This window comes from Eschscholzia californica, unplaced genomic scaffold (assembly GCF_041429995.1).
Source record: "Eschscholzia californica isolate CP2 unplaced genomic scaffold, dmEscCali1.0.p SCAF_2, whole genome shotgun sequence".
NCBI lineage: Eukaryota > Viridiplantae > Streptophyta > Magnoliopsida > Ranunculales > Papaveraceae > Eschscholzia > Eschscholzia californica.
This window is the reverse complement of record NW_028238309.1, coordinates 63321406-63341541: the sequence shown is the minus strand read 5'-3', so window position 1 is coordinate 63341541 and position 20136 is coordinate 63321406. Positions and strand designations below refer to the sequence as shown.

Here is a 20136-nt window from a genome sequence, read left to right as displayed (position 1 = left end):
TTACATTATATAGTAGGATAATATTTAGGAAGAGGTGATGAAGAAGCCGGAAAATTTGACCAAGTCATGAAGAGCCACTATGACAAACGTCATCCATGATGCTTTTATATCCCTTTATTGTGGAATTTAGGGCGACTTGAATCGATTGAACTCAGGTTTACTTTCAATCGCCGCAGTGATATGAAATCAGAAAACGGTCAGATTTCACTGAATCAATCAAGAGAAAGCAACATGGGCAAGATCCCACAGCCACCTCAAATGTTTGGCCGACTTTTTCAAGCATTCTATCATTTTTTTACTAGAAGAAATCCTTTCACCAAATACATCTTTGTGCATTTGTATATTGAGATTTTTAGCACACTTGATTTGACTCTAGTATTCATCTCAAAAAGAGCACATGCCTAATTAGAGTGATTAAATTTTGGTCTTAGTGAGAAAAGAAAAGAAGAAATCAATTCCTAGTGGAAAAGAAAATGTTTTCCTACTATAGGAACAAAATACATAATAATAAGACCCCTAGAAATCTTTCTTGCATTATTAAGAGTTGAAAACACTTAAAAAAAAACTACTCATTGACCAGTAATGAAGAACATAAACATCTTTGAATCAGTAACCCTAAAAAATCACAGACAAAGATGAAACAGACCGACGATATTTGATTATAAAATGTTTGGATGCCGAAAACTTAAAGGAGCATCTTAAACTTCACTACAAGGTAACTATAATGATGATGGGGAATGTCATAAGCCCTTCTCTTTCTTGTCGTTCAATTGAAGAAGAGAGCACATAAAACCTAGAATAAACTTTAATCTCGGACTTCTATAACATTATGAACCATGGAAGGAGAGATTTGTTTAAATATTGCAGATTGACTTTCATTAATCCGCTTTAACTTGTCTCAAGCTCAAGATCTTCTTTGTTTCTTCGTCTTCCTCAATTTTATCGGCTTTCATTTTCTCAAGAAGATTTTCTACTTCTTTTCCTTCTCTAACATTAGCCTGAATTAAGGCATGATACATAACTCTTTCCATTGGCAACACAGTCTTTAACAAGCCCACAAATTCTTCAACTTCTTCAACCTGACCTTTCTCACCGAGCCAACCCAGTATACCAATATATGCTTTAGGGTTCGGTCTCCAACCTTCATTTCCTTTGCGTAATTCAAAAGCCATTTTTATGCACTCTAAAGCCTTATCCATCTCATGCTTTTTCGTGTACCCAGTTGCTATTATCCCCCAACTGTTAGGTATTGGAGTCTTCCCTTTCTTTATTATGTGTTTGAGCATTTCTCGTGCTTTCTCAACCAACCCATTTTGGCAGTAACCAATAAGAAGTGTATTTGGCACACGGAAGTCGAAACTGTTCTTAGAAGACTCCCAATCCTTTAATAACTTTTCCGCTTCTTCTAATTCTCCTAACTTTACTAACGATCCCAGCATAATTGTATAATCCACATTAATATACCTCTTACAAGTATATTTCTTGCGTTCCCATAATCGCATCACCTCAGCTTTATCGCCAAGACTTGCATAAAGTGTAATGAGATGATTGAATCCATACCCTTCGTTTTTTCCAAGCTTCTCCTCTGATTTCTTTAGGCAGGCAAGAGCTTTTCCCTTGAGATCTGCTTTTATGTAGAAACTACCCACGGTTGCATAAGTCATCCAGTCCATGAAGATATGGGCCTGTTTCTCCATCTCTTGAAGAACCTTCTCCATTCCGTCAATATCGGACCTTGCTTGATAAGAATTCATGCAGATTGAATAGCTGATATTATCAGGCAAGATACCAGTTTCCTTCATTTCTGCCATTACCTCGGGGATCTTCTCGTATTGGTTGAGATTAGCATAGAGGGACATGATATTATTGTAGGGCAGTGAAGATAAAGGGATACCCAAGTCTTTCATCTTCTGCATGTGAGATAGTGATTTATCTGTCAGACACTCCCTCGCGTAACATCCAAGAAGAGCTGCATATGTCTTTTCAGTTTTGTCTTTGTCGCTCAAATTATTGAAGTAGGTTTCAGCAGAGTCCAGCCCGTGCACTCTACTAATAAGGTCCAACTGCACAGCATGGTTGCCTGATGTAAATTCGCAAACACCTTTTTCACCCATCCATTCTGAAATCTGCAACCATTGAAGCGAACGAGAGATTAGAAGGAAATGAAAACATAAAACAGAGAAAAGCACAATGGAGTACATAGTTTGGACCCAAGGACTATCTTGGCTATCTGGTCGCAATGTTTTAAAATTCGGTAGCTGCGTACACCTCGAGACGTGCCTCATTGCGAGACAGTTTTCTCCTTGAGGCATACGCATCCACGAAAAATAAAACAAAACAAAACTTACAAGTGTAGTTTAAAATTATGCAACATGAGAGGTAACAACATTTATATTTATTGTTTTTATAACTAGTTAGGTCTTTATATTATTCCAGCAAAGTGAAAAAGACTATATGATCTTATCTTTGTACATAAACGTGGTATCATTAAATTTTCTAAAAGAACTAGTGTACGCCTTCTACGCATCGAGGCAACCACCTCAAGTCGGCGCATAGCTTTTCTGAAGCAAAGTGCCTCATTGAAGCAGGACAACGTTTTCTAAAACATTGTCTGGTCGAGCCCAACAACATGGTTTCATTACAACCAAAACCATTTCTAAATCACCTTAGGTATAATATTACAACAAAGAAAAATGCTAAATTCTAAATCTGTTTTAAGAAATTGAAACAACCAAAACTATCTTCTACCATCTAATTACTCAAAACCAATCATCACCTTAACCTTAATCTCTATTATATTCTATTAAATCACTTTGTTTACCATCCAATTTAACACTCAAACAAAGTGGAGAAGATATTCATTAACATCAAAAAATGATTAAATGTCACTAAGAACTACTTTACCCACAACCCAGAACTACAAACAGAACAGAAATATCAAACTCAAAACCAATCATTACCCTAATCTTTAATGGGTTTCTATCAATACACAGTAACATTGAACTAGTTGAATCATCAACGAGTGAGAGAAATCTAGAGATAGAGAGTAGAGAGAGAACCTCAAGGGCTTGTGAGTATCTCTTACGCATCCGAAGGTCACGAATGATACGATTAAGCTCGATTAATCGAACCGATCTTCCCTTCTCCGTCCATTTCTCAAGTTCAGAAACAACACTAGTACCAGGTTTTCCGAGTGGACTAATCTTCGAATAAAGATTGATCTTAGAATATCTACCTGTATAAATTGATCGAGTTTCACATAACTGGTGGGTAGATTTGGGGTTTAACCTTAACCGATTCAACTTCGAAAATACACTCGAATTCATTTAGAGAAAAATAATTTAGGGTTCTGAAAGAAAGATGAAGAACCCTACTACTGCTACTAGTTTTACAAAATCCAAGTGAAAGGGGACTCAAGGGTTTAAGGTTGGTACTTGCTAGGGCTTTAACGGTCTTGGGATCCCACTATTTTTTACTGTAAGCGCCCCTACAACAAATTTGTGGGTCTACTAGTTTGGTTGGTGGAAGGGTGAGAACTGGGCCGGGCTCGGACACCCATGGGCATGTAAGAGCCTCCGAACTATTTTTTTTGTTCGGAACCGGACTCTTTTTTTTTTTGTTGAAAGGTTCGGAACCGGACTCTAAGAATCATTACATTTGTATGACATTGATATTTGATGAATATAATATGCATCATGAATTAAGTGAACACTATAATCTCCAATTAAATGTTCCATCTATCTTGGACCTTCGGTGGATCCCAAGAATTGGGACTATTAACATAAGACAGGCCAACGGTTAATTATTTCTCGTGCTCATTACATCGTATCTATGTATCAATGCCTTTGTAATGATCATGTTGTCAATATTCAGATAATTGTTGTTGGCACCCAATTTGTAGCCAAAACGTGAGGAGGTTCATGTGTAATCCGGGGACCTACAACAATTATGTCGCGGGCCTTTATCCCTTCCCATATTAGTAATAGTAGTATGTATAAGATTAAACGGGGAATAATTAATATTTATTATACTTATATCATACCAGAGTAGAAGTAATCCCTCACTCCAATCGTTTGTTGGAACTTGAAAAGAGTTTATAAAGACCTTATTTATTAAGAGAAGGTAAAAGGAAATCACAGTAGTAAGTCTGGTTTCATACAGAAAAACCAAGTTTGGTTTAATCGCTCCTAGGAACTGACATAGAGTTTCTTTTGCCGGATCGTTCCCGAGCCCCCGAAAGTTCCATGCTAAGTACGTCATTTCTCCTGCGATATTTGGGTTGCCGGTACCCTTTCTGGTGTTTCTTCATTTGAAATTTGTCTAGCAGTCCTTTTATACCGTCTCTTAGAACGTTCTTCATGCGTTCCAGCAACATTGTTATTCTCTTCTCTCCGCATGACTGCAATTGATGTTGAACCACTTCCCTATAACAGGTTCCCGACTTCAGTGTGAGAGAGATGATCAGTTGCTTTGGCTGAGATACCCGAATGTGATAGGATTTTGTTCCTTTTGACCCGAGACAAATGAAACAACATTTCTTAAAATTGTTTAGTAAAGAACTATTGTTAGGAATTATTTCCCAATTGATAAGCATAGATAAACTTTGTGGTAAAGTTCAGTTTATATTAAATTCAATTTTAACGCGTCAGAAGACACTCCACTTTGTCTTTCATCTGGAGTTGTAGGTTCAAATATTCCCAATTGATCCTACCAGGCGGTTAACCATGGTACTGTTTAAGTGTCCCAATGAGATTCCGTGAAGTTCTGTCTAGAACCAAACAGTGTCGAACGCATGGTCTCCGGTGCTATTTCCCCTCTACATTAGTGCACCACCACCAGTTCCTCTTGAATAACCCAAGGAGAATTTTCTAAGGCCAAATCGAGTTCGGTTGCTGTCATGAACCAAATGAGGAACACATTATCTAACATGCAAGGAAACCGCTAAAAACCACTGGAATAACTGTTTTTTCACCGCCCCTAGTGGTGGTGCTACCTAATATCTAAAACCGCTCCGCTCAAGACTTCTTACAAGCACGGATTTCTATGGCAATTGCCTATAATACAAACTTATTTATCCCGGCTGAGCATGATGTATTAATGTCATTTGATCTATAATCATGATTCTGATTACATGAAATATATTTTATGACTTCCCTTGGTTTAAACCGTACCTGAAAAGATAAAGCATCAGCCATAGACAACCACTGGGAGCTGTTGATCTAAGAAAAACAGTATATACTTTTTTCCATGTGGAAACCCTAAACCTTCAAGTGATGGCAAATAAATATGCAAAACTCAGGCTCAATGTCTAACCAAGTACATCTAAAAAATGTAGATAGGACCTTTTTACTACGAAAACATAGTGTTTAATACATAACTGCTAATGAGTTTTACTTGAACAATAGAACCATGATATGAACGCTATAATAGTGCAAGAAGGAACTAATGTTTCCTAAGGATTTCAGGTGCACCAGGGTATGGGTCTGGCTCAGTTTGGGAAAAATGATCACCAAAACAGTTCGAGTCCTGTCGTTCTAGAAGAGATCTTCATGGTCTATTACTACTTGTGAAGTGGCAAACAATAACAATATAAAGTAATATTCACGGATCACAATAATTATGTAACAATCATGTAAATTCAAATTCAGTCATCTTCAATTTTTTAAGACTAATGTCAAATTAACAAGAAACAGGTGGGTTTAAGTTCGTTCAGTGTCAGACCAGAAGAGTTCTTTCATGAAGAGACAACCCGACAATTTGTTTAACCGCTTTCTGATAGCAGAGGCACAATTTTCAGTATCTTCAGTATACTTTTAATTATTTCAGAAAAACTACTGGTTTTTTTTGCTTTTTTATGTTTAATACTTAAACCTATATAGCCATTTTCCATTACACCTTACTAGGGTGACCAGATGGGACTCACGAAAGGAGGTCCAGGTGCCAACAGAATTTTCTTTGACTGAATAGGTGCTTAACCGCTTTTTGAAAAATAGTTGTTATGGTGACCTTCATCTTCATCTGCGTTCAGTTAATCTGGTGATGCTTTCAAAATATCAACTGTTTTGTCTTGCAGGAATAACTCAAAATTGAAGCAAAATGTACAATCATCCTCATAATTAAGAATCAAGATTAAAGCAGCCCTGTTGAGCCTACTTGGTAAACTCGACATATATACAAATTTTGGCCATGAAATCCGGTTCTCGGTAGTTCAGTGACATGTTCCTGTCATTCCCTTCCTGGCCGGGAAAATGCCATGTCGGACGTGACTAAATGATAAATTCATCTTAAAAGCGGGTTCTTCCTGTGAGTGGATTTATCTCTTTCAATTTTCCTTTTTCTTCTGTGGTTTGCAGGAAATAATCGATAAAAACATATGGGAACAGAGGCATGATGCGATAGTATTAAAGATGTAGCAAAGACATGAAGAGAGAACAATATTCCATGCAAAGCAATAGCACCAGATTCATCCATTTTGTACAGAATGTACAACAAAAAAAATGAAAAGATGTATTTGTGTACCTTGGAGATAATCCCATGATGATTTTTCTAAATAATGACTTCCTCGTTAAAAGGTAAGTTTTTATGCTTTAGCTCCATATGGTAAAGAAGAATGAAAATCAACGGTCAGACATCAAATCTTTTCCGTACTTGGGTTGAACCTCTTCAGTGAATCTATGCATTCACGACTTAATTGACCGGTTGATAGAAGATTCACTATCACACTTGTAATATTTGCTGTAGGTGAATATCCCTTCCCAATCATTTCGTGTAAAAGATGAATTGCCTTATCAATTTCATTCTTTCGAAAATATCCCATAATTATACTATTGAATGTGTATTTGTCCGGTGGATAACCTTTCTTCGTCATTTCTAAGAATAATTCATTAGCCTCTTTCAGAAACCCCGCTTTACAAAACCCATTTATCATTGTTTTGTATGTTACAGTGTTATGCTCCAAACCTTTCGTACAAATTTTACTGAAAAGCTCCACGGCATCTTGAATTTTACCTGCCCTGCACATTCCGTCAATCAGGATGTTATAGATTTTGATATTTGGTTTGAGGTAACACATTTCCATATCTTGAAGTAATTCTTTTGCCTCACAAAGATTGCCATTTTTACACAATCCGTCCGTAAGTGTTAAGTAAGTGATGATATTCGGACACTGACTATGAAACTTCATTTCTTTGAAAAGTTCCTTAGCTTCGACAACTCTTCCCACCATCAACAGACCACCAATAAGAATATTATAACCATAGACATCACGGTTCAATCCCTTCCGACACATTTCTTCATCTACCCTCATGGCCTCATCAATCATCTTTTTCTTGCAGTACCCATTAATCAGTGTGCTGTACGTAACCACGTCGGGTGCATGCCCCTTATGCACCATGGAATCATAAACTTTAACTGCCTCTGTCATACGACCCTTTAAACAGTATCCATTGATTAATGAACTGTACGTGAAAGTGTCAGGCTCTATACCTATTCCGATCATGGCTTCTAGAAGTTCATGTGCTTCTTCTGTCATTCCTTCTTTGGAAAGAGCATCAATAAGAATACTGAAGTTTACCAGGTTTGGGGAGATCCCACGATCAATCATGTTGTGGAAGATGCTAACTGCTTCTTTCCACCGGCTTGAAATGCATAAACCTTGAATCACAGAACTGTAAGTTACAACATTCGGCCAAATACTTTTACCAATCATTTCGGAGAACAACTCAAAACCAACATCTACAAGTCCGTCTTTACACAAACTATCAATTATTGTGCTATAGATTACCACATTAGGTTTACAATTTCCTTTCTTCTCCATCTCTCTTAACAATTCGACAGCTGATTTTGAGTTCCCTGATTTGCAAAGCCCATTTATTAGCGTCCCATAAGAAACCGCATCTAGAATATCCTCTCTCTTAGACATTTTCTCGAACACCGCTACTGCCTGAGAAATTTTATCAGCTCGACAAAGTCCCTTAATAAGTGTGTTCAGTGTTATGGTATCAGGTTCAAACCCACATTTCAAGAAGTTAGCTAGTACTGAAAAACTAAGATCCACCCAGTTCAAGTCACAGTAAGCATTAATTAAAATGTTGTAAGTACAAATATCAGGTTGAGTTTCAACTGAACTACTCACCATTTGTTTGTATAAATCAATAACAGTAGAACTAGGGCATTTCATTCTTAAAATTACACCCAACAATTGATTAAAAGGATAAATAGAAAGTGAGGGTTTAACTTTAATATGAAGCAAATTATCAAATAAAGCTAGGGCATCATCATACTTAATGATCCCTGACTTACACCCATCTCTTATAAAATTCTCCAATTTCTGGGTTGTGTCAACAAAATCAGGAAGAAAAAATTTGGGTGTTTTGGAATTAGGGTTAACAGTTGCATTTGAGAGTAAATTGTTTGAAAGATGAGTGAAGGAAGATAGAGATGAAGAAACCTTACTTGAAGCAGAAACAGTTCTTGCTAGAGCCATTTGTATCTGAAAGTGTTTGGAATCAAATTCCCTCCTCTATTCCAAATGATAAAGAAAGGCCCGCCCTTTGTGAAAATACGAAAATGATCAAAAATTTTAAGGGTCCGTTTGATTCATGTGAAAATGTTTGGATAAGAAAATATCTTTTTCTCGTGGGAAAAAAATTAAAATTTTCTTAAGAAATACACCTCGTAAGCGTTTGATACAGGTTTCAAAAACTTGAAAAAATTCTAAGAACACCCAAACGTTATTGATTTTGGCACCCACTTTAGACATAACAAGGTGCGAAAAGTCTGGGTGCTTTTATAACTTCCCCAATTTGGTCAAGAGCTCATCTAATTAACGTTGTTTAATTCAAGAAAGTTTGATCAATAACACTAAAGTATTTTTTCTTTAAGAGATTCGAAATTTATAAGTTTTTAGACACAAATGTATGGTTTTTTCTGAGTTTTATAAGTTTTAGATACATCTCTAAATATTTTCCAAACTTTTCGCTCAGTTAGAGAGCCATTGGAAACCATGATAAATAAAAATGGAAAAAGGAGACACCCATGTCGAATCCCCCTGTTAGCTTGAATGGTGTTTTGTGGAACACCATTGAGGAGAACTTGGAAGGAAGAAGTTATAACACATTCCGCAATTAATTTAATCGACAGTTGACGTAAACCCATTTTTTGCAAAGTAGTTCCACTCGGTCATGGCTTCCGCCATGTCCATTTTAAGAGCAAAAGAAGATCTGTGTTATTATCTCATTTGTGCGAAAGTTTTTTTTGCCATAATAAAGTTATCTGCAATTTATGGATTGAGTACAAAAGCAGTCTGACATTTAGAGATACATTTCAATGACAGTGATGTTATTGTTGGAAAGCAAAAAATTTCATAAAAAAAACTTATCGGAAGTACTAATCTGACAAATTGCATTATAGGTCGACATGAAACTACTGATATGAGGTTTTTGTATTACTGACGAAAAACTTAGCAGAATTATCTTCAAATGGTGTTCATTGTTATCTGTCAGTAGTTGTTCCTTTATCTTATATGTCAGTATGACTGTACCGATGTCTTATGTTACACATTTGTTTCATCTTTCTGATAGTTTGAGTACATAATCGATTTCATCTTATTGACGAAAACTGATCAAAACATTTAACCAATTTATGTGTGTTGAAAAAACGAGTGTTTTAGGGTAAAAATAAATTTAAGTGCGAGTATGAATATGTGTGAGTATGTCTGATAAAACCGGTAAATATATAACATACTTTTGTATTATCTCTTCCTAATATATCAATTGCGTGTTAGTACATTCCCCAAACAAAAAAAAAATGTACCGGGAAGGACTTAAACATATTTTGACTTTTTAAGCTTCTGACTCTAGGTCTACAGTAAGCAAAATTTGAAATAGAGGGTAGGGAGTAAGGAGAGAGAGAGAGAGAGAGAGAGAGAGATGAAACTTCAATGGAGTCGGCTACTTCCCCTGCTAAGCAAACATAAGTTAACTGGTTCATTTTCTAGGGTTTCATTCTTCTCCACTGAAACCCTCACCTCAAGTTCATTTCGTTCATTGTATAAAAGGGTTTCACCGATTAGAGACCCTAAGATTTCAATCATACCAGTCCTAGATAAATTCATCGAAGATGGACAAGACGTCAAGAAAACAGACCTTCGAATGCTCACAAGGAAGATGACTTACTACAATAGGTTTGAACACGCACTTCAGGTTTGTTCCTCATTAACCTATTTTATCTCTCTACAATTTAAACACTTAACTCAGAAAATGTAGTATTTTATCAAAGCAGTAGATTTTAGGGTTTCCCCAGTGAAGCCCTTTTAGGAACGGAACCTAGGTGTAAGCTGTTAACAACAGTAGACTCGATCCGATGCTCATGACTGAACTGTCAATAGTAGGGCAACACTGTCATGCAGTAAGCCTCGGCAGTTATCGAGATGTCCCGCTTTAGACACCTAATGACCAAGCCCACATGTACGGGGTTTTGTTCTCGGCCAAGGTTCCACAAGCCCACCCAAAAGACCCCCACAAACTTACTAAGCTATAGCATAGGGTCCGGACACTCTCGCCAGCGATGTGGGACTATCACAACCACGTAATGTCAGATTTTGGGTACATCACAAAATGACGAGGAATGACATAATGTGAGCCCTACAAGCCCAGACAATGTCGTCAAGCGCATTAGGAGTGATACATTTCAAAAGTACATGCGAGTAGTGGAATCCACTAATATGATATTTGTAAAACTTCACCTCCCATTATTGAGATTAAATGATCTTCACTTAGCAAAAATAGACCTATTATCGAACTTAAGGATCTCCCCTCGACCATGGCCACCTACCCGATATGGAGTTGCTGACTGGGACAAACGTCCATCATCCCCCGTCTAATGATAGAGTTAAGTCCAGTGGTATCATTTTGCTAATCAATATTGTGGTGGTTACTTTAGTCCAATATAGTTTACGCCATATCTCCATCCCAGTAACCATGGAGTTAGGGGGTTCACTTTATGATATACCATATACCCATTTTTATGAGAAACTTCGTTTGGTCTATTTTCATGATTTCATCTATTATTTTCTTATTTGAAAAACTACGAGACATTGAGACGAAAACTACTGTTTTTGTTGTGGGTTTCTTGTTTCATATGAAATTCCAGTTCTTGACGTGTCTTTTGAAGTCTTTATTCAGATATCTCAATGGATGAGTGACCGACGATATACTGAGTTGTCACCAAGCGATGTTGCAACCCGTGTAGACTTGATATATAAAGTTCATGGGCTAGAAAAAGCAGAGAAGTATTTCGATAACATATCAAAACCATTAAAACTAGCTCAAAGTTATGGTGCTCTTTTGAATTGTTATGTTAAAGAGAAATCTGTCGATAAAGCAGAGAAATTGGTTGAGGAAATGAAGAAACTGGGTTTCACATCATCCCCCTTTTCGTATAATATGTTGGTTAATTTATACTCTCAGATTGGGCAACATAAGAGAATAGATGTTTTGTTGGAAGAAATGGAATCGAATGGAATTCGCCGAGATAAATTTACTTTAGCCAATCAATTGAACGCGTACGCAGTTAAATCCGATACAGATGGAATGGAAAAAATTCTGAAACAAATGGAGGATGATCCTGAAATTTCCATTGATTGGAATGCTTACTCAATAATGGCAAATGGGTATATAAAAGTTGGTTCGATCGATAAAGGTATCGAAATGCTGAAAAAGGTGGAAGAAATGACTGTAAATCGAAAGACACCTGTAGTTTTGGATTTTCTTTTGTCTCTATACACAGGAATAGGGAAAAAGGAAGAGATTTGTAGAATATGGGAATCGTATAAATCGACAGGTAAGTTGCGAAATACATCATACTCAACCATGATAACTTGTTTAGCAAAATTAGATGACATTGAAGGCGCAGAGAAGATTTACGAGGAATGCGAATCTAATTCTTTCCATTTTGATTTCCGGGTACTGAATCGGTTAATAGTTGCTTACTGCAAAAAAGGTTTTCTTGATAAAGCTGAATCAATTGTTAAGATGAAAGTTGAAGATGCAATTAGAAATGGAAAAGAACCTTATGCAAGTACTTGGAATATATTAGCAATTGGGTATTTGGAGGATAAACAAATGGAAAAAGCGGTAGAGATGGCGAAAAATGCATTGTTGGTAGGAAGACGAGGTTGGAAGTTGAACCCTAACACGATAAATTCTTGTCTCGGGTATTTTGAAGAGCAGAAAAATGTCGAAGGAGCAGAAGATTTCATAAAGTTAGTCGGGGATTCTGGCCAATTAAACCAAGAAGCATATAATAGTTTACTAAGAACTTATATTGCAGCAAAGAAACCAGTTATCGATGTTATCAATCGGATGAAAGTAGATGGTTTTTCTATTGAAGAAGCAACGAACGATATCTTATAAGGAAGTGTTTGAGTTATTATAAGTATCAAGAATTCTTGGTTTGCAGTTTTGGAACTTATACTACTAACCATCTCATAATTGTCTTATTGAAACTATTAGGGTTTTCATGTTTTTGTGAACTAATCTATCATATGAGATTTGGGTACTGAATTGTTCTTTTGTTATATGTAAATATCTTCACAAACAAGTCTAAAACTAATTTTAATTCTTTTTACGACCCTCATTTTAGGAAAATTTCTTGATAAACCCTCATTTGACGGCGGATCAATTACTCTGTAGGGTCTTTCTCTTATCTTCTTCTTATTTCTCTCTCTTCTCCTTAATATCATCTTTTCTTTGATCAATACCTCCATTTTAATATCATCTTTTCTTTGATCAATACCTCCATTAACGAAGTCCTCAAAATACAAACACACTTTGTAGAGAACATGTTTTTTAGGTACGGAAAATTTTCTTCTCCAACCAAAGGGGTTTCTCTTAGGAATTCCCCCTTTACTGGACAAATGGATTACGACAGAAAAGTTCCCTTTTGCTAGATCTGTTGATTTTTCCACCAAACTTTTTAAACCCTGAATTTTTTATGCTATTCTTCTTTTTGGAACTTCTAATACATCAGTATCAAAGTTGGGCTTTAGGGAAATAGGAAAAAAGTCGGGGTACAAAGAAAATGTGAATTTTGACTAGTTTTCCGGATTGCAAAATTTAGAAGAGAAACAAAACATTTATGCTTCCTCATCTCCTCCCAGCACTACCAAATTCAGCCACCACCACAAAATCTGGCTACGACCACCGTCACTACTAAACTATTATTCCCCACTTTCTTCTTGTTTCTGTCCACCATTGTGTATCCTTCAATCTCTATTCCTCATTCTCCTCTTCTCTCTCTTTACCTAATCTGGTTTGGAGAAATCCACGCAGTATCTCCTTCGTCAGAAGACCGATCTAGTTTGGGAAAATCCAAGCAATTCTAACCCCACATATTGGACAATCCGAGAGCACTCCGATTGGACCCAGTCCATGCTCCTTAAGCTCGGTACGGATTACGCCCAGTCCGAGTGCCCTCGGCCTGCCCCAGGAGTGCGAATAGAGAAGGAGACCGAAGACTAAAATGAAGGGGGGTCTATAGACGCACCCATAGTTGTTTCCTAGCACCCCCTCCCAAAACCTCTCGTGGATCTCCCTAAATTAGAAACGCGCCAGAAGTTATAGAGTGAGAGAAAGAGGCTTCACATCCGAGGCTAATTCCTAATTCCTCTGCCGAGCAAACTGAACTTTACTGATTCAAATTCTAGGGTTTATAAATTATGTCTAGGGTTTCATTCTTCTCCAATAAAACCCTAACCCCAAAATCATTTAATTTACTGTATGAGAAGCTTAATCTGATAGACCCCAAGGTTTCAATCATCTCAATACTCAACAAAGATGGTCAGTCAGTCGAGAAAGAAGACCTTAGAATGCTCGCAGGGAAGATGATTGATAACAAAAGATATGGTCATGCTCTCGAGGTTAGTTCCCAATTTCCCTCTACAATTTTCTCTTTCTACAAAATATATTAGCTATCCAATCTAACAATTTGTGTGTTTTTTCTGAGTCAGATTTGAAATCTGACTCGTGGTCTGAATTTACTCTACTTAGATTTCAGGATGTTCTTTTTCTAGACTCATAATGCCTGACTCATTTTGAATGGCTGATTTTGGAGTTAGACAGTTCGCATTCAAACGAGTTCGTCTCATTTTGAATTGGTTTTGAGCTGGATGTTCACAAACTGATATGACATAGAACTAGGCCTACACGTTATAGGCTGAACCGCACATGTGCTCCCTCGTCACCAACAAAAAAGCACGTGTTCGGCTCACAGAACACCACCTAAGGAGGCGTATGAGAATAGTCCCACTAAACCAAGCAAGTCTCGTGACCAACAATGTAATACCAATTACCTCTTCACTTGTTGCCAATTGTTATAGTTAGATTTTTCACAAACTTGATATACCACAGTACGCCTCAACCATGTAGGCAGAACGATAGCTCATGTGGCTTCTCTTATATTTGGTTTAGCCCTTAGTTGAGCATGTCTTTTGAGACTTTAGGTTGTGGGAATTAGTCTTGTGTTTTACCACGTATTTATATTTTCGAGACTTAGTGCACATGGAACGTCTTAGTTAAGTTATAGAAGGCGTACGGTGATAGGAATTGCTCGTGATAACTATGCCGATAAAATTATCATCACTGAAGTTGAAACTCGAAAACACATTAACATGTTCTTATACTATCTTCTTTAGTTGATGAAGTAATAAATTTAGAAAATGAAGGCAAACTTCTCGAGGTTGATATTTGTTTTTTGGATCTTAATTCAGATATCTCAGTTGATGAACGACCGTAATATTGAGATCACACGAAGGGATGTCGTATTACACTTAAATTTGACATATAAGGTTCTTGGCCTAGAAAAAGCAGAGAAGTATTTCGATAACCTTCCGAAACCATTAAAACAAGCTCAAATTTATGCTGCTCTTTTGAATTCCTATGTCAAAGCAAATTCCATCGATAAAGCAGAGGGATTAGCTCAAGAGATGAAGAAATTGGGTTTTTACAATTCATCTCCTTTTGTTTATAATAAGTTGGTCAATCTATATTCTCAAACTGGGCAACATGAGAAAATAGATGTGGTTTTGAGAGAAATGGAATCAAATGGAATTCGACAAAATTGGTTTAGTTTAACTAATCAACTACATGCTTTCTCTGTGCAATCTGATATCGATAGAATGGAAAAAACTCTGAAGCAGATGGAAGATGATCCAAATATCAACATTAATTGGAGTAGTTACTCAATCATGGCGAATGGGTATATAAAAGTTGGCTCGATCGATAAAGGTACCGAAATGCTGAAAAAGATTGAGGAAATGACAATAAATCAGAAGGAAACTGAGGTTCTGGATCATCTTCTAACTTTGTATACGAAAGTTGGAAAAAAGGAAGAGATATATAGAATATGGAATTTGTATAAACCGACAGGGAACTTGCAAAACTCATCATACTCGAAGATGATTATTTGTTTATCGAAATTGGACGATATTGAAGGTGCAGAAAAGATCTTCGAAGAATGGGAATCAAATTGCAGTGATTTTGGTTTCCGCGTATTGAATCCTCTCATAATTGCTTATTGCAAGAAAGGTCTTCTTAATAGGGCAGAAACAGTCGTCAAGAATAACCTCGAAAAGATCATCAAAACTGGAAAAACACCTTATCCTACTTGGAATATATTAGCAACTGGGTATTTGATGGATAAACAGATGGAAAAAGCAGTAGAGATGATGAAAAATGCAATGTTGGTAGGAAAACGAGGCTATCAATTGAATCCCGTTATATTGAATTCTTGTCTTAGGTATTTAGAAGAGCAGAAAGATGTTGAAAGAGCAGAGGAATTCGTAAAGATTATCGCAGATTTAGGCTTACTAACCGATAAAATTTATGGCAGGTTGATAAATACTTATATTGCAGCTGGTAAACCAGTTCTCGATGTTATCGATCGAATGAAGTCGATGGGTTTTCTACCTGGTTGATAAGAACTTGGGTTGTCGCCTGTAGTAGTAAGCCCATGATTTCTTCACTGCTTAGATGGATGGATGTGTGAATCTATGGAGTGGTGATCCATTATTTCTTTTTCTTAAATTCAGATATAAAATCTAACTGATTCGAGGTAGTTTTCAGAATGTTCATTTTTTGTCTGACTCGGTCGTTTTTAGTTTGACATAAATTAGGTCTTATTTAAGGGTCTTTTGTCTGAAATAACTTGATATTGTGATGCCCCATTCAGATTTGACTAGTCAGACTCAAATGTGTCAGAGTCGGAAAATTCAAAATTCAAAAAAATAAAAACTAAGAACACTGCTCGATGGCTCCACTGAAGTGGTCATCAAACCAAATAAACACGAGTAACTTTAGATAAGCCTTTTAGATAAATCGAAAACTACGCAATAAAAAAGTCCCGATTGAACTTATCGAAGAATATTTATTAATAAAATTTAAGTACAATGAAACATAATACAGTTAACAAATAATCGAAATTGATTATGTTTAATTTGAAAAAAATACAAGAGAATGATTGTGAACTTGCGTTCGTGATAATCATATACTATTTATATAATTTTTTTTTCTGAAAAATACTAAGATTCAAATTTTGGTTTTTTTTTCAGTCAAGAGACGTACATATTACCATTCAACCAAAATATTTATCTTCACCTTCAAGTTTCTGAATCATTAAAAGAGATCAGAACTGAGTACGAGAAGAAAAGGTCTGACCAAATCTCCAAGAAGAAGGAACAACATTGTAAAAAACTCTTGATTTCCCATTATGTAAAGTGAGTCTAATGGAGATTTTTTGATTTCTTAGATCAATACTACTTTGCCAATTTGCACCCCAATTTCTATACATGGGAACCCATGATCTTGTCTTTGATCCTTTAATCCATGCACTTTTAATTGATCCAAAACCACCAACATTTGTAATCATCACCATATTGAAGTTTCCTTGTCCTTTCAATGTGAATCTCACTCCACCTCTTCTTTTGCATGGCACTCTAATATCATCAACAAAATGTACATGTAAGATAAAAATAAAATAAAGAATAGAAAAAGGAAACGATATAATGAGTCCCGTTCATGTAATGTAGTTAAACTGAGATCATTCGAATATTTCTTTTGAAAATGCTCGATATAAAGGTCAAGTCGAACTCCAATTGAAGCTCAAAATGTAATTTGTGAGCTCAAAGTCCCTTGGTGAATGCATAACGAAGACTCATCGCCTTCAAGTGGGTCGGCGGTGTGTGTCTCCACTTATTCCAAGTACTTATCACCCTTAGATCCACCTAATGTGTTTTATCATAAAATAGTACTAATTTCAATTTGATCATTTTAGCTCACTTTATTAAAGAAAGGCAACACCTTAACCACTCAACTTTATTAGTATATTCTTCTTATGCATTAATTAAACTTGCTAGAAAGTGACCTAGCAAAGGACAATATATAGATCATATTTAAACCTAGCTATGTATATGCTTTGTCAAGAACATGCATGTCCCTCACTTTTTATATCCCCAAGTGGGTTCCATATACTTATGTGTTCTTACTTAAATCCTCCTACTTTTATTAGTATTCTTTTCTCTCTAAGTACTCTTCACTTTGTAAATGTTAAGTCTTAGAAGCTCTTTCTTCAAACACAGTAAAATATGAAAACACAGTCTCTTCCGTTATCGAAATATATATGTCAATTAGTCTTAGGTGTTAATGCGTACCTTCTGTAAAGAACTGGAATGATGCCTTCGTTACCACGACGAGCAATGCGAAAGAAAGCAGGCATTGACATATCAAAATGGTGGCGAGGAGAATCACACCACCCTCCATTGTTATTTGGTGGACAAAAATTGGTGGCTGTGACTGTCACCACCGCTCTAGGGCCGCGGAGACACCACTTTGGATCAGTTCTTGCTTCACATTTTACTTGATAACATGCACCACAAGCTTCTCCTCTTTGATATAATGCGCCGCTTAATGCAGCTGTATTTACACCGAATCCAGCGTGATATGAGTTCTCGTATCCACAAGCTCCTCCTACATTATTAACATATAACTTCTTTTAACAAAGTCTATCCAATACAAGAAAATGCACGCTGCGTATAACATTTTAAATATAATTGACGAAACTATATAGTCATTGTGGTGTCACATTGACATTTTACTATAAGAAATCTGATAAACAACTGAGAGAAACACTTTTTCAAAATGTAATGTCAACTAATCCAACATTCTCTCGCTCTCTGGAGAGAATTTTAGTGGGTATTACACCATGTTAACATCTTTCGATATGCACTAAAATTTAAATTAAAGTAAATTTATCGTTTTTCTAAATGATATTCCCACTCAGATTGTACACTAATCATTCTATTCAGAATTAAACTACCAATACTTGACATGAAACATGAATTACGTGAGAATAAAACCCGACCACTCACAATTTTTCTCAAAAAGATTACAAACGAAAAATAATAATACGAACCGAGAGTATTAGGATTCTGAGAGCCACCATAATAGGTAGCATGAGCATGTATCCAACCCTTACAATCAACTCCATTAAAAAAACTAAAAATGGATGCCAAGAAGATGAAGAAGAAAATGGTAAATTGAAAAGAAGAAGAAGCCATTAATTTGGTTAACATTTTCTTTCTTGAAATGGAAGTTAATACCTGATCTGATATTTTTTAAAGGGACCCTCTCTTATGACATTTATAAGCGTTATTTTTCACGCGTTTTGTCGGTGATTATGATTTAAAAAAAAAAACGAAAAAATAATTGTAATGAATATAATAATAAAAACAGTTATTAAAAAGGTCCGCGTTTTTCTATGTCACGTTCCCTGAAGGTACGGAAGAATTAAATTTTTGAGGGTATTTTGTGTGGGACAATAGAAGTACTTGTCACATGGTATGCGTATGTTATTAATTTTTGTACGTAAGAATTGCATTTATTCACTTGTCGGGGACATTTTAAGATCTTGAGTCCATTGACAAAATGTGTAATGCATATTATATTTGTGCTAATCAAAAATATATTTTTCGACTTTTGTAGACATCTGTGAATATTTGTGGACATTGATGGACATTTGGTAGACATTTATTATTTTAATATTATTATTATTATTTAATCACATGAAATAATATATTAATACTAACATTTCAAAAATATATTTTTCGACTTTCGTAAACATCTGTGAATATTTGTGGACATTGATGGACATTTGGTAGATATTTATTATTTTAATATTATTATTATTTTTTAATTACATGAAATAATATATTTATACTAACATTTCAAAAATATATTTTTCGACTTTCGTAAACATCTGTGAATATTTGTGGACATTGATGGACATTTGGTAGACATTTACTATTTTAATATTATTATTATTGTTTAATCACATGAAATAATATGTTTATACTAACATTTCAAAAATATATTTTTCGACTTTCGTAGACATCTGTGAATATTTGTGGACATTGATGGACATTTGGTAGACATTTATTATTTTGATATTATTATTATTGTTTAATCACATGAAATAATATATTTATACTAACATTTCAAAATATATTTTTCGACTTTCGTAAACATCTGTGAATATTTGTGGACATTGATGGACATTTGGTACACATTTATTATTTTAATATTATTATTGTTGTTTGATCACATGATGGACTTCAAATGTCTCTTGTTTTTTGAAAGACATTTTGGCTTCCAAATTTGTCCCAAATCCTTCACAAATTCATCAAACTGTGAAGTCCATCAAAGTCTGGGACATATTTTGTCTACAATCGAATGCCTCGGACTTTCATAGACTCTCAAATGTCTGGATTTGAATGCCTCAGACTTTCGTGGACTCTCAAATGTCTGGATTTGAATGCCTCAAACTTTCGTGGACTCTCAAATGTCTGGATTTGAATGCCTCAGACTTTCGCGGACTCTCAAGAGTCCGCGAAAGTCTGGCTCCACTACCCCCCCCTAAATTCATCATATTTCATCTACTTTTTTTTATCGTCTTAGCCACGGGTGTCAATTGGGCCGAGTCTGAAGCCACCTACAATACGGTTATACGCTCTGATCGTTCGATAACAAGATCTGATGCGAAATTACAAACTACTTTTCTAATATTTGTTATTTATGATAAAAAAAA

General features: G+C 35.8%; 4 protein-coding genes across 5 annotated transcripts; 2 read left to right on the top strand and 2 right to left on the bottom strand.

The window, feature by feature from the left end:
• Positions 1-502: 502 nt before the first annotated feature.
• Positions 503-8547, bottom strand: LOC147560156 (uncharacterized). Its single transcript, XM_086659247.1, has 4 exons — positions 6635-8547; positions 4290-4424; positions 3060-3326; positions 503-2126 (listed from the first exon to the last, which is right to left on the bottom strand). Exons 1-4 carry the CDS (start codon positions 8483-8485, stop codon positions 879-881), a joined length of 3501 nt encoding a protein of 1166 aa, XP_086515373.1. The 5' UTR covers positions 8486-8547; the 3' UTR covers positions 503-878.
• Positions 8548-9771: 1224 nt separating this feature from the next.
• On the top strand, positions 9772-12574 carry LOC147560155 (pentatricopeptide repeat-containing protein At2g20710, mitochondrial-like). The gene is made up of 2 exons (XM_086662231.1): positions 9772-10202; positions 11184-12574. Exons 1-2 carry the CDS (start codon positions 9930-9932, stop codon positions 12411-12413), a joined length of 1503 nt encoding a protein of 500 aa, XP_086518357.1. The 5' UTR covers positions 9772-9929; the 3' UTR covers positions 12414-12574.
• A 671-nt stretch (positions 12575-13245) lies between these two features.
• Positions 13246-16182, top strand: LOC147560154 (pentatricopeptide repeat-containing protein At2g20710, mitochondrial-like). Of its 2 annotated transcripts, none has more exons than XM_086662228.1 (2): positions 13246-13918; positions 14768-16182. In XM_086662228.1, the coding sequence occupies exons 1-2, from the start codon at positions 13718-13720 to the stop codon at positions 15971-15973; spliced, it is 1407 nt and encodes a 468-aa protein (XP_086518354.1). In that variant the 5' UTR covers positions 13246-13717; the 3' UTR covers positions 15974-16182. The 2 variants fall into 2 exon arrangements, with proteins under 2 accessions (XP_086518354.1, XP_086518355.1); XM_086662229.1 differs by having other exon boundaries at positions 13644-14336.
• A 217-nt stretch (positions 16183-16399) lies between these two features.
• Positions 16400-18658, bottom strand: EXPA12 (expansin 12). Its single transcript, XM_086662230.1, has 3 exons — positions 18466-18658; positions 17705-18020; positions 16400-16990 (listed from the first exon to the last, which is right to left on the bottom strand). The coding sequence occupies exons 1-3, from the start codon at positions 18623-18625 to the stop codon at positions 16681-16683; spliced, it is 786 nt and encodes a 261-aa protein (XP_086518356.1). The 5' UTR covers positions 18626-18658; the 3' UTR covers positions 16400-16680.
• Between the last annotated feature and the right edge of the window lie 1478 nt (positions 18659-20136).

Bases quoted from the DNA above. Each gene is read 5' to 3' on its own strand.
- LOC147560156 (XM_086659247.1), bottom strand. From the start codon at position 8,485: ATGGCTCTAGCAAGAACTGTTTCTGCTTCAAGTAAGGTTTCTTCATCT. The intron at 4,425-6,634 runs TGATGTCTGACC...AACCTGTTATAG, and splicing joins ACCCAAGTACGGAAAAGATT to GGAAGTGGTTCAACATCAAT. The intron at 3,327-4,289 runs GTACCGGCAACC...ATTTTTCTCTAA, and splicing joins ATGAAGAAACACCAGAAAGG to ATGAATTCGAGTGTATTTTC.
- EXPA12 (XM_086662230.1), bottom strand. From the start codon at position 18,625: ATGTTAACCAAATTAATGGCTTCTTCTTCTTTTCAATTTACCATTTTC. The intron at 18,021-18,465 runs GTTCGTATTATT...TTAATAATGTAG, and splicing joins TCAGAATCCTAATACTCTCG to GAGGAGCTTGTGGATACGAG. The intron at 16,991-17,704 runs GTACGCATTAAC...TGATGATATTAG, and splicing joins ATTCCAGTTCTTTACAGAAG to AGTGCCATGCAAAAGAAGAG.
- LOC147560155 (XM_086662231.1), top strand. From the start codon at position 9,930: ATGAAACTTCAATGGAGTCGGCTACTTCCCCTGCTAAGCAAACATAAG. The intron at 10,203-11,183 runs GTTTGTTCCTCA...GTCTTTATTCAG, and splicing joins GGTTTGAACACGCACTTCAG to ATATCTCAATGGATGAGTGA.
- LOC147560154 (XM_086662228.1), top strand. From the start codon at position 13,718: ATGTCTAGGGTTTCATTCTTCTCCAATAAAACCCTAACCCCAAAATCA. The intron at 13,919-14,767 runs GTTAGTTCCCAA...ATCTTAATTCAG, and splicing joins GATATGGTCATGCTCTCGAG to ATATCTCAGTTGATGAACGA.